Below are 14384 nucleotides of genomic sequence, written 5' to 3' on the forward strand. Positions count from 1 at the left end.
AGGAGTTTGGTAGGCACCTGTTTTGCTATCCTTGGACATTAGGAAGCTCTGTGGTGGGGAAGCCATGATTATTAATGCATTGTACACTCTTAACATTTACTCTCTGTAACTATGGTATGTTATTAATTGGCTTAGGTCTCATCCCTATAACAAAACAAGATGTCCTAAAAATGCAAAACTAATAACATTACATCATCAGAGAGAATTTAACTACCCTTATTCTATAATACTATTTTTTTCCCTTAGGTGCTTCTTTGTTTTATTCCTCCTAACCTTGTAGCATAAAAACTTCTTAAGCTCCAAAGCCGACAGTTGCCTTGCTTTGGGTAACTTGGGGGTATCAGTGGCACTTTGAAGAGAGTGTAATGGACATTCCACTGGAAAGTTACAGCACATGAAGTCCTCTCTTCCACCCACCTGGCTTGATAACAGCCACAGGCTACTTAGAAAGATAATTCTGTGAGTTGGGTAATGAAAATTACCTGTGTTGATGGGGCAGCAACACCAAAGTATATGAAATTTAAGCAGAAACTAAGTTTCCTGAGGCCTTTGACATTTTATGAAAGTTATGGACATTCATTTGCACAGTCTCTTCCAAAATAAAATGCTGTATAATTCAATACATCACAGGATAGCGAACCAACATTTTATTCCCAGTTAAGTGAACACAGCTGGCTGCCAATTTACAAATGAGTTTAATCTCTTTTAATAACTTAGGTACAAATGAAAGACCATGTTAGGTTAGAAATAACCTTAGTATGAAAGTCATTTTCTTCTTGTTTTTTTTAACTAGGATTGTCCTTGCAATCTGTTCCTTTTTTTTCTTTCTTTCTTTCCTTCTGTACTGAGTTTGACATTTATTAGAGTTTCTTGTAACTTGTTGTAATAGAGGCTTGAAACCAGTGCCTGATGAAGAGGTTATTGAGATGTATGGTGGAACTCAACATATCCCATTATACCAGATGAGTGATTTTTATGGCAAGGTACAGTAAACATTCTTACTGATATTTAATAAAACGGATTGTTTCCTTAGTTTGCCAATGAAGAAATTTAATATATGTGGATGAAGTGAAAGTGTCAACAGCTTCTTCCATGTTTGGGGGGGGGAGGAGAAGAAAAAGCAGAGTCAGCCAATTTAAACACACTGCTTCTTTGGGATTTTCAAAGGCATTTCTCAAGGAGTCAGGAAGTCTGGCTGACTTCTGTGAAATGCTTTGACATTGTTGACTGGCCAGATAACTCTTGAGTTGGTCTCACAGCCAGTTTATATGAATTAGCTTATTTGCAGTGCCAAATAATTCTCCATATTGTTACTTAGTATAGGTCAGTTCATTGCTCACCCAGTATGGCTTATTTTGTGGTACAATCCAGCCCCCTTATGGATGAGTGTGTTACTAAATGTCTGAGTGACTGCCAGCATGTCGTACAAAACTGAAAGACACATATTATTAATCTTTGGGATATTTCTCTTGCATCTTTCTGCATCCTTTTCCCTTCCCAGTTGATTGGGTTCACACCTGTTCGTATATCTTTCAGTACTGTTGAGACTTCTTAAAGCCTTTACCAGTAGGACCTACATGGGGCCAGAAAATAACTGTATTGTTGACCAGATCTGGTCTGCAAGCTAAATGTCAGACTTTATAAGAACAGGTTACTTACCTGTAAACATGGTTCTTTAAGTGGATTCTCTATGAATACACACTGATGGGTTAAACAGCGCCTGCGCTGGTTCCTCTCGGAATTTTCCAGAGCTATGAGGGAAAAGATACAATGTTTGAGTTGCCCTGCACTGCGCAAGTGCAGCCCGCCAAAAATCCCCAGTTCCATGTGCCCGCACATAGAGAGAGTTGGAACTCAGTGAACAGTGACGGACACGTGGGGAGGTTGGGCGGGTCGTGTGTATTCATAGAGAATCCACTTAAAGAACCATGTTTACAGGTAAGTAACCTGTTCTTCTTTAACGTGGTTCTCTATGAATCCACACTGATGGGTGACTACCAAGCTACTTACAGGATGGTGGGCCGTCACTGCAGCAGTGATGTAAGGATAGCTCTCCCGAATCTGGTCTCATTCTTGGCCCTGAGGTCCAGTCTGTAGTGCTTGATGAATGTGGATACACTGGACCAGGTAGCTGCTCTACATATATCGGGGATGTCTACCCCACGCAGCAGGGCCGTGGATGTAGCAACAGCTCGTGTGGAATGAGCACGCAGGTTTTCAGGGAGAGGTTTGTGCTGCAACTCATAGGCCAACGAAATGGTGGAAACCAACCATCTGGACAGGGTCGACGTCGAAGCCGCAGTCCCTTTACGTTGGCCATAGTAACACAAGAACAGTCTCTGGACTTTCCTGAAGTCCTTGGTCCTTGAGATATAAAAGGATAACGCACGACGGACGTCCAAACAGTGGAGCGTACGCTCAACATCTGAAGAGGGTTCGGAAAAAAGAGTAGGCAGCAACAGAGGTTGGTTGACATGAAAATCTGACACCACCTTGGGAAGGAAGGAAACATCTGGATGTAACACTACCTTGTCCTTGAAAAATTGGAGGTAAGGGGAATCAGCCCTGAGAGCCGCCAATTCACTAGCCCTACGGGCAGAAGTGATTGCCACAAGGAACAAAGTTTTCAGGGATAAAAACTTCAGGTCACAGGTAGCCATTGGCTCAAAGGGGGGACGAACCAGTGAGTGTAGTACTGTCTGTAAAGACCATTGAGGTAATGGTCTCCTCACAGGGGGTCTCATGTTGGTCAGACCTCTGAAGAAAGCTTTCACCGTTGGATGGGAAAACCATCTGGAGGATTGAGATCCCTTGGGTTGGAAAGTTACAATGGCTGAGGTGTATACCTTTAAGGTAGACTTGGTTAAACCAAGATCAAACAGGTGTCTGAGATACAGTAGCAATGTAGATAAAGAGACGGGAGATGCTTGTAAACCCCGCTCCGTAGTAAATTTGAGAAAGCCTTGCCACTTGTGTTGATAGAGGCGGATGGTAGAAGGCTTTCTTGCATTGTCAAGAACTTCCATTATTGACGGGATATCCTCCACGCTGTCAATTGGAGGGAGTCGAGGTCGGGATGGAAGATCGACCCCGAGTCCTGAGTTATTAGGTGAGGAATGAGAGGAAGCTTGATCTTGTCGATTGCTGTCTGCAGAAGTAGAGAGAACCAAGGTTGTCTGGGCCACCAAGGTGCAATCAAGATTGCTTCTGCTTGCAACTGGAGGGCTCTGACTACTGACCTCTGAACCAATGGAATGGGAGGAAACAGGTAGAGAAGGCCCTTGTGCCAAGGGATCATGAAAGCATCTCCCAATGATCCTGGGCCCCGTCCTGCCCTGGATGCGTAGCGGAGACATTTCTTGTTGGAGTGCTTGGCGAACATGTCGATTGTCGGAGTTCCCCACCTGTGGCAGAGTTCCTGGAAGATCTCTGAGTCCAGTTCCCATTCGTGATTTTGAGTGGGACGGCGACTGAGCTCGTCTGCAACGATGTTGTCGGTGGTAGCTATGTGGATGGCTACCGGGTAGATGTGCTCCTGGTAGCACCACTCCCAGAGATGTATTGACAGGAACAGAAGGGACTTTGATCTTGTTCCTCCCTGCTTGTTCACGTAAAACATCGCTGTGGTGTTGTCTGTGACGAGCTGAATCGCCCTGCCTCTCACTAAAGGTAGGAAGGACTTCAAAGCCTTTATGATGGCTAGCAGCTCCAGATGGTTGATGTGCAAGCTCTTCTCCTGAGGGGACCACAGAGCGTTGATCTGATGACCCTGGCAATGGGCGCCCCATCCGAGTGGACTCGCGTCCGTAGTGACTTGAGTTGTCAAATGAAGAGGACGGAAGGGACGTCCCACCAAAAGGTGAGGTGGGAAAGTCCACCATTGGAGCTGCTGTGCAAGCTCCGGGGTGACAGTAAGAAGCTTGTTTGGACTGTCGAGGAGTGGATTGAAGAGGGACAGTAGCCAGATTTGAAGTGAACGCATCTTGAGGCGAGCATGGGACAAGGTCGCCGTCGTAGAAGCCATGAGGCCCAGTAGATGTTGTGCAAGGCGTGCTTTTACTCTCGCCCATGGCCTGAATTTTTTTATGGCTTTGTGCAACTTTCTGATGCGTTCTGGAGGCATGAACATCCGAGCGTGCACAGAGTCTAGCCTCGCTCCGATGTAGTCCACCACTTGAGATGGATTCAGCTTGGACTTTTCGTGATTCACGGTAAGACCTAGTGATTGTAACGTCTGGAGAACATACTGAGTGTCCTTTAAGGCCTGATGTTTTGAGGTCGAGACAATCAGCCAGTCGTCGATGTAGGGAAACACCTGGATCCCTTGAAGGCGGAGGTATGCTGCCACGGGAGCCATGCACTTGGTGAAAGTCCTGGGTGCTGTGGAAAGGCCGAAGGGTAAGGCCAGAAACTGAAAAATGGTGTTGTTGAAGAGTAGACGCAGATATTTCCTGTGGCTCTTGTGTATGGTGACATGGAAATATGCGTCTTTTAGATCCAGGACCACAAACCAGTCTCCTTGCCTCAGAAGATGGAGAATGGACTCTAAAGTCACCATCTTGAACTTGCGTGGTTTGAGAAACTTGTTGAGGCTTCTCAGATCGAGGATGGGACGGAGTCCCCCGTCCTTCTTTGGTACCAGAAAGTATCGGGAGTAAAAACCGTCGAGGACCTCCTCTGATGACACCTTCTGGATGGCCCCTTTCTGAAGGAGAGTCAGGATTTCCTCCTGTAGGATTGGATCGAATGATGTAGGGTTGACCTGTCCTAGAGGAGGCAACCTTATAAACTCCAGGCGGTAACCGGAGGTGATAATGTTGAGAACCCAGATGTCGTTGGTGATGAGAGTCCAGTTGTGAAGGTAAGGAGAGAGGCGGGTGGTGTGGGAGGGTGACGGTGGAATGGCCAGGGAGTCAAAGGTACTGTTTCTGTTTTCTTCCAGGTGCTTTGAAGGACTGCCTCTTACGGGACGGTTGGGGTCTGAAAGCAGCAGATGAAGAGGAAGAAGCTTGAGGTGCACGTTGGGAAGAATTGCCTCCATAAGGACGGTAAGTACTGGTGGAAGGCTGTTGGTAAGACTGGGTGGTGTACTTTGGACGCCACTGAGGTTTGGATTGTCTAGGTGGAGGTTGGACAGAATAGGACTTGGCTGTTTTCTTACTTTTATGTAAGTTTTCCAGGTTCTCATCAGTACTCTGGCTGAAGAGGCCTGTGGCATCAAAAGGTAGATTTTCTACTCTAGTCTTAATGTCCTCAACAATGTTGGCTGAGCGCAGCCAAGCATGCCTTCTCAGAGTAATAAGGGAAGCAAAATTCTTGGAAGTGGCCTCTGCTACATGGCGGGCGGCTAGTCGTTGGTATTTAGATACCGTGAGAGCTTCCGCATGAGTATCCAGACAGAGTTGCCTAATGTCATCTGGAGCCACTTGAAGGGCTGGAAGAACCCTGGACCAAAGTTGTTTTTGGTAGGCACCCATAGCCACTAAATAATTCACTGCACGCAAGGTAAATGTGGTCATAGAGTACATTCGACGTGCCAGAATCTCTAACTTCCTGCCCTCCTTGTTGGTTGGGGTAGGATGACCCTTTGCAGGAGTCTTAGTGGAGCTAGACTCCACTATTAAAGAGTTGGGTGCAGGATGCATGACCAGGAAAGAGGTGTTGTCACCATGGATCCTATAGAGATTCTCGGTTCTTTTCGAAATCGAGGTAGCATTGGCCGGGTGGTCCCAGAATTCCTTAATAAGATCCATCAGTTCAGGTATGAAAGACAAACTGACTGGATGCGTTCGCTCGGCCTCGATATCCCCGAAGATGAGATTTTCTTCTCTCCTTGGGGACTGTTCTATTGCAAGCTTCAAAGCCTGCGCCATGCGGCCAACCATTTGGGTGTAGGAAGAAAAATCTTCCGAAGGAGAGGATGGCTTTAAGTTCGCTGCCTCTGGGGGCAAAGGTTCCCCCGGGATCGGAACTTCCAAGGACACCTCCGACTCGGTGTCGTCTTCCGCCCCGGAAGATTCCTCTCCGGGATGCTCTTCCTCTGAGTGGTATGGAGAGGATGGAGGACGAGGTACTTTCGGCCCCGAAGGTGTCTTTTTCGGGGCCGGAGGGCACTCCTCTGCAGGTCGTCGAGGTGGCGCGACAGGCGGTGCAGTCGGGGCATCCGTCGGCGCCGTAGGCTTACCGGAGCCCGTTTCCGAAGGTCTATTCGGGGACGGGGTTCGACGCGGAGAACGTGACCGAGAGGATGAGGAATAGGAGTACTTAGATCTCTTTCTCCTATGTCTCCTATCTCTTGAGGTAGAAGAGGACTCGGTAGAAGAATCCCTTCTTCGCCGTCTCCGGTGGGACCTCTTCCGACCCCGACTGTATTCTGAGTCGGACGGTGAGGAGTCCCTTCGGCGTCGGTGGCCTCGACGGTGCCTGCGTCGATGACGGGGTTTTTTCGGCAATGGTTCGTCGTCGGCAGAGTGTGAAGCTGGACGCCGAGGGACTGGATCTTCGACTGGCTTGGTAGGTCGACCCCGTGGGGGGGGAGAAGATGCCGATCGACCCGACTCCGAAAGGAGTGAAGGAGATCGGGTGGTACGCCCGGTAAGTATTGGGCTGAGCGGCATGCTTTCGGCGCCGGCAACGAGCTTGTCGAGCTGGCTAACCGTAGGCGATTTTCCCAAATCCACCGGAGGCGGTTGGCGAGGTGGAATGGGGGCGCCTAAGTCGGAGACCGAGTCTCGGTCCCGAGAAGACTCCTCAAGAAATGGAGAAGGGACCGAAGCCGAGACAGGTGGGACGACCAGGGTAATCTCCTTGGTCTTCGCCTTAGCCTTCGACGCTGCCTTGGACGGACCCTTCTTCTTTGTCGGTGCCGAGGTTGAAGAAGAAGGAACATCAGAGGAAGACTTCTTTCCAGTAGGCAATTTCTTAGATTTCGCTTTGGAAACCTTCGTGGACACCTCCTTGGATGTCGAAGGAGGGGAAGAGGAGACCAAAGTGACCGATGAACGAACGGTGGAGACCGACTGGACAGATTCCATATCTGACGGTTGTGAAGCTGAGAGAGTACGGTTCCAGAGAAAATACTTGAGGCGTTGCTGACGAGATTTCAGGGTCGCCTTGGTGAATTCCTTGCAATGCTTGCAAGTGGTGGGCGAATGGGTCTCGCCCAGACAGAAAAGACAGAGGGAATGATGGTCCTGGAAGGGGAGCTTCCCAGAGCAAGCAGAACAGCGGCGGAAAGGTCCCTTTTTCGCTGACATAAGCCAAGCGGTGAACGAACGGTAGAGAAAGTCAGTAATTGAAGAAATCCTGCTGGCGCGTGGCGCCTCAGCAGGAGGTAATAGGCCTCAATCAGGATCAAGCGGGAAGTGAAAGTACTTGCAAGAAGCACGCCAGAGGCAAGGGAAGGTCAGCCGGTCCGAATTCAGGGCAACGGAGAAGCGGATAGACGATAGGCAAGCCAGGTCAAGTCCAAAAAATCCGAAAATAGCGAAAGGAGAGTAAAATCTCAAGAGCTCTAACCGAGAGGTTCCAACTCCGCGGGCGGATAAATGGAACTGGGGATTTTTGGCGGGCTGCACTTGCGCAGTGCAGGGCAACTCAAACATTGTATCTTTTCCCTCATAGCTCTGGAAAATTCCGAGAGGAACCAGCGCAGGCGCTGTTTAACCCATCAGTGTGGATTCATAGAGAACCACGTTAAAGAACCATACTTTTGCAAAAGGAGGTTACCGTCTAGAGGCTTGACTTTTGCAGCTCATCCACTTAAACCATAAAGCACAAAAATAATGTTTTTATTGGGATTGTTCAGACATTGCTTCTTTCCCTGAATCCCCATGTGCAACAAAATCATGAGTCAGACTCCAGGACTGTAATATATCATTCCAGAAGGCTTAATTCATTCTTAATTATATTGGATAATTGTTGTGCTTTTTCTAGATCAGTTTTCAGTCAGTAGGTTTATGGTCATTTATTCTGAGTTACGTTTTTTCCTGTGCAGTGAGATGTGACGTCTTTGTCTTCATTCAGCATGAGAATGTAAGGAGAGACCTGGGGATAGTGTGTGCTGACCTTGAATTTCCAGTTTGTCTGTGTAGATTATCAATAGGTGCAATTTCCCATTCCAAGCAGTTTCATATGTGTAGGTGTAACTGAGTATATGAAAAAGGGCTGTAGAAGCAAAGAATGGTTTGTGTCTGAAATAAAAAAATACATGTACACAGAAATGTATTATCATATCTTGCCATGGTGATGTTTGAAAATAGAACTTATGCTTAAAGACATCTCAAGACAAAGGGCATAGTTTCAATATTTCTTTCAGTGTATAACTATACAACCTTTATTCCTACACACAGTCATCTGGCGAATATAAAACTGACCAGCCCTTTATGGGTGATCACGCTCTTCCAGGGGGAGCAGGAATTCAGTGCCCCTCATGAGTGTGCCAGGGAGCCTTGTGGGGGAAGGGCCTGAGAAAGGAGAGAGGGCAAGGGAAGTTTCTAATGCAACTGAGAGGTCACACAACATAGAACAAGGAGAGGGTTGACCAAAGACACCAGGTGCCAAGGAAACCGAGAGGGAGGAGAAAGGGAAAGCACTCTGTACCAGTCTCTCCTGGGGGTGAAGGTGTGATGAGTCAGTATCCCCAATCTTTTTCTGGTGCCCTCTCTGACACCTTTCTCTTGGTGGTCCATTTCCTTCTAGAAGCTTCTCCAAAGCTGTTTCTAAAAAAATGTTTTCATCTGTTCTCTGAGTCTACGTGTGAAGAAACATGGCGTTCTTGTCGCCTTTGATACTTCTAGGTACAGTGGGGTCTTGACTTGAGAACTTAATCCGTATTGGAAGGCGGTTCTCAAGTCAAAAAGTTCTCAGGTCAAATCTGCATTTCCCATAGGAATGCATTGAAAACCATTTGATCCGTATCTGCTCTTTTCCGTCCATAGAAACTAATGGGAAGCTGCTATTTGCCTTCGACCACTAGAGGGGGATATTTTGTTTCTTTTTTTCTTAAGTCAAGAAAGGTTCAGGGAAGGCAGGGAAAATACAGTCCAGGCAGTACAGTATCAGGCAGTCCGAAGACTGTCTCCCAATCCACTCTCTAAACGCTGGGAGGAGTGAGGAAGCAGACAGGCACCCTTTTCACTGGCCAACAAGTTAACAGAAAGTTCAAATTTTGCACTTTCCCTGCCTCCCACGTGGTTTTTTTCAGTTCTTAACTCAAATCTAAGTATGTAAGTCAAGTCAATATTTTCCTATGAGAGTGGTTCTTAAGTCAAAATGTTCTTAACTCAAGCCGTTCTTAAGTCAAGACCCCACTGTACTCTCTGCTTAGGAAACCCTGAAAAGGGTCAACATAAGTTAGAATTGACTTGATGACACACAATTATTAATTATTAGTTGAAAGCCTAATTGGAAGTTAATTAGAAGTCTCCGTCAGGAGTCTCTGTCTGCAGAGATAAACAACAAAGGAAGTGCCATTGTGCTAAATTCCACCTCCTGAACACAATGAATTGAAAACAGGCTATGTCTCCAGAAGGAGGAAAATCACAGAAAGTTACCAATTTTGTTACAGTTCTAACCAGAACAAGGCAGACCTTGTGAGGATGGTGGGAGAATATTAATGAGTGCTGAACATTATGGGGGGAAATGCTTTGTATTGATAAGCCCTTAGTATCCATTTGTGATCAAGCCCTTAGTGTCAAGTCTCTGCTTCCTCTTGCTAATCAAACCTGTACCATTTAATATTGTTTTCTGGTCGGATTTTCCTGCCTGTAGTTTGGTTTATGTTTTCTTTTCCATCATACCTGTTTGCAGTGACTATAGATTTCCCTGGCTCTCTGTTGGAAGAAAGTGAGACATAACTGCTAGCACCATTATTAAAAAGTCACATTTCCATTTCTGCAAAAATGGAAAAAAGCTTCTTAAGTAATTGTTGCTAGTAAATAGATGCTTGTTGCTTAACTACAGACATAAAGAATCTCATGTGAAGGAACTATTCATCAAACAGCACCAGAGCACAGAATTCTGACTCCTGTCCTCTGAAGATGCCGGCCACAGAGACTGGCGAAACGTTAGGAAGAACAACCTTAAGGACATGGCCAAAGAGCCCAAAAAAAACCCCCCACAACAACCATCAGATCCTGGCCGCGAAAGCCTTCAAGAATACATTGAACAAGCTTCTGTTTGCTGTTGACTCCTTTTGAAAGCAGCACTCACATTTGAGGGCGAAGCTTCCTAATTTAGATTCTATTTCTTGCTACTGTTGAATGGCTTTCAGGAATTCAGTCTTTGGAGAAGCCTCCCTGAGTGTAGCCTGAGGAACGGTTTTCAGTACCCTTGGTCTGCTTAGTTTCAAAGCATGAAATGAATGTGTCCTAGAATATGCCCTGCACATTACAGGCACCAGAAGGAGACTGGTAATGTGGAAAAGCTGTTCCTTAGGGAAGTGCAGCTGCCAGAACAGATTGAGAAGCCCTTGAATGAGCTTCCAAGGGTGTGCCTCATGTGTAACATTTTCTGTTCCTCTTAAATAAAACTTTCTAGTTATATTTTCATTACAGATACCACTGCCAAACTAGTCCTTGTACGAGCCAAAGGCTCTGTAGGACTTTTTCTCTATAGCAGATACGCCCAAGGTAGATATGTTCGGCTGCCTCTTTTTGCTTCTTCAATTTTGGCAAACAGGTCGCATTGGATTAATGGGTTACTTTTTAATGTACAGCTCTTTAATAAAACCACCAATGTTACTAATGCCCTTGAACTTTTTTTTCAGATGTTTTTGTTTGTTTAGTCTGTGACCCTGAATTTGGGTAGTGCGCAATATCATCTCTGTACAGCTTAATTGCATTTTTAATTCATAAGTAAGTTTCTGACCTGTCAGGGATTGGAGCAAGGAGTAGATTTTGCATGAGTGCATGTACACAGACACACACACACACACACACACACACACACACACACAAAATTGCACAGCTGTTGAGGCGCTCACACAGACTCTGTACCCCCGTATGCAGCTGCTCAAATGACAACTCCTCCCCCCCAAAAAAATTGTATGCTAAATTTGGGACTGCTGTTAAAACTTGTGAACAGGGACTCGTTCTCTTGGATAAAACCCATCACCAAACCAGGCAAGCAGTCAGTGTGCCCTTTTACACAGCAGCTTTAACTCTCCCAGAGTAAAAGACTGACTTCACACACTGCTTTCTTTTTAAAAGTAAGAATGTTTTTGGTGAAATACAGCTTTGTTTACTTTGGTGATACTGTATGAATCATGTGCCACAGCACCACCACCACCAAAAATGGTTAGGGTTTTTCTGATGAAAAATGAGGTTTTTAACTGAAAAAAAAACCTTCATACCCTCTAGTATTCAAATATATATGAATATATTAAGGAAAATGGGGTGCTGGGATCAGTTTTTGGCCTCTGTGGGAACATGTTCGCTACCATTGCTAGTTTAAACCTAGATAGGATAACGAAACACTGACCTTATTGATGTAGCCCAGTGAATAAATTTATTTGGGAGACAGATGGTGAGTGCTACCCTGATGTTCTCCGTGACCTCTCAGCGCTTTTGAGTATTCTTAACCACAATCTCCTGCTGAGTGTTAGGAACTGAAAGTACTGTCTTACTGTGGTTCTGCTCTAGTTTCTAGGACCAAGACCGGAGAGTATAATCCGGAGTCTTGGCAGTTGTGTTCTTGGGTCTCAAGGTTCTATGTTGCCTACTCTTCTATTTAATGTTTACAGGAAACTCTGGAAGAAATCATTTGGGGCAAAAATGATCCTCACCTTTAACTATATGTTGTCTCAATTAGGAGAGGCTGTGCCTGTTCTGGACCAATGTTTGGACGGAGTGATGGAGTAGAAGGTAGCATATAGGCTAAAGCTCAGAAGGCCTGAGGGTCTTTCGTTCTTGTGTGAGAAAATCAGAAGGGCAGCCTACCTTGAACAGGGTAGCATACCTGTGAAAGAATGAGTGCACAGTCTGAGCAGGGATACTCTTCGGTGGTGAGAGGTCACTACACATCTGATTGGATTTAATGCAAAGAGTGCCTTGGTCCAGTTGGTTTTCTGGCTGCAGAAGGTTTTGCACTGGGACAGTGGGTCTCGGCTGGATTAGCACAATGCATTTTACACCTGCTTCTCTAGAACAGTGGTCCCCAACCTTTTTAGCCCCACGGACTGGCTGGGGAAGGCAGGGCACCTCCCTGCACTCATGCGCATGCGCGAAGGAGTGAGGGGTGCTTATGCGGGCACGCAGGTGCTCATGCGCAAAGGGCGGGGGCCACGGACTGGGGGTTGGGGACCTCTGCTCTAGAAGAAAGTCTAGATCAGTGGTGGCGAACCTTTTTGGGCTCGCGTGCCCACTGGGGAGAAAAACAAACAGCTGACGCGGGGCAGTGGAACCAGAAGTGGCGGTGGAAGGGGGAATTTCGGCACGGAGGTGCCTCAAGACCCCACTCCGAATCCGCTGTCAGATCCGCCTGCCGAAGCGCCAGCACCATGACTGCAGCCACCACCTCAGGTGTGGCTGCACCGGGGGGGGCGGGGAGTAGCGATCTGGCGACTTATGGTTCGTGTGCTGGCAGAAAGGGCTCCATGTGCCAGCTGTGGGACGTGTGACATAGGTTCACCATTGCTGGTCTAGAACCTGCAACTAGTGTCGCGTTTCAGTGCCTGAATGTTGCTTGAAACAGGAGAACTGTGTTACATTACTCTGGTCCTGAAAGTGCTACACTAGCTGTCAGTGAGCCTCCAGGCCTCAGTCAAGCTGCTGATGCTGGTCTCCATCATCCTGGAACAGCTCAGATCCAACCCAATGGATTGCTTTTCCCAATACTGATTGACCTCACTTTTAAGATCAGCAGGGAAATCTCTGCTGACAAGCGCCCCGTGGAATATGGCTCCTGGAGCTAACAGGTGGAGCTGGCTTTCCTGGTAGCAACTCCTTAGTCGCGAAATTCTCTCCTGGTAGATGTCTCCTCTCATTTTCATTGAAGCATCATTTAGACATCTGTCTGTTTTGGAACAGCATGAAAACTGACAATGTTGTGTTGGTTGTTCATTTCTATGTTTGTTTTAAGGACTAATGGTTGTGGGGTTTTGTTTTTGTATCAAGCTTTGTGTGTGTGTGTGTGTGTGTGTTTTCCAACCCATATGGGTTCTGTCAAAAAAAAAAAAGGCTAGCCTACAAGGATGACAGATAAACGGAGGCACTTGGTTTGTTTTGTGTTATGTAAGTGCCTACACAAATCCTTGACTGTTTCCCAACACAGACTTCTATCAGCAGAGTTAGTTCCCACACAGATCAAAAGCTAAATGATGATACATCCAGCTGTAGTTTCCCAGAGGGATGTAGCAAGTTTCTTCAGTGTCTAAGTACATCTGAAAGAGATGCAATTGTCTGGACCCTTTTCCACACCAGCAAGAATGTCTTTTGCTGTCAGATATGTGAGCTGTTCATAAATCAGCAAGACCATTTTCTGCTAACAGATTGGACTTCTTGGTAATCAAATGACAGTAGGGAGATATGTACTTATTAATAGCTAAGTAGTGAGCTCACTAGTAAGTTTTATATATAGAAATGCTGAATCTAGCAGTCAATATGATCTTAACAAAGTTGATAATAATAATCCAAAGTGAAATGCCTGGAACACAAGATTGAAAGTTAGCAAAGTTCCTTTTAAAAGCTAAATTGATAGGAAGTAAATTTGTACATGCTGGCTGGATAACTCGGTGAGTTAGGTATCTGGCTGTGGAGCCAGTGGTTGGGAGTTCTGTTTCTGACTGTGCACCTCCAGGGAGAAGAGCCAACCTGTGTGGCCTTGGGGCAAGCCGCACAGTCCCAAAGTGCCCCTAAGAAGGCGGGAAGAGGGAACCCCGGCTGAGTATTCCCTACTTGGGAAATCCTGAAAATGGTCATGATGAGTGAAGACTGACTTGAAAGTGCACAATTATTGTTATTAAATTTGTTCATGCTCTTGTTGAGAAAGCCTCACTTTTCCGTACGTACTTGAAATTTTTTGCACAGTTCTTAACAACTTTTGATGGAGCTTGGTAAATGTCTTTGCATCTGTGTAGGACTTACTGAAAATACCTTGCAAACAGTTTGCCTTCAGAATAAAACTGTAACGTTTCTCAATAATCAGACTTCTGTTTTAGTGTGTTCAAGTGTGTTAAAGTCCTATTAGGGATGGACATTTTCTGTACATAAGAATGAAAGACCTGGTAGGACAAATTGAACTTTTCACTAATCAAATGACAGTAGGAAGATGTATACATATTAAGCACACATATTTTAACTGCAGTTTATTAAAATCTCCATAGTAGCTCCTAAGTCTTAGATATTTTTAGCAGCATGCATGTTTGAATCCTTTCTTAGGAATGG

General features: G+C 45.9%; 1 protein-coding gene across 1 annotated transcript in view; it reads left to right on the top strand.

The window, feature by feature from the left end:
• The window catches only part of NT5DC2 (5'-nucleotidase domain containing 2), a 45274-nt gene that overhangs the window by 15627 nt on the left and 15263 nt on the right, over positions 1 to 14384 (top strand). Inside the window, exon 5 of the mRNA XM_072989767.2 lies at positions 890 to 983. Coding sequence (XP_072845868.2) covers positions 890 to 983 — 94 coding nt within the window. The remainder of the gene's footprint in view (positions 1 to 889; positions 984 to 14384) is intronic.

This window comes from Pogona vitticeps, chromosome 2, assembly GCF_051106095.1.
Source record: "Pogona vitticeps strain Pit_001003342236 chromosome 2, PviZW2.1, whole genome shotgun sequence".
NCBI lineage: Eukaryota > Metazoa > Chordata > Lepidosauria > Squamata > Agamidae > Pogona > Pogona vitticeps.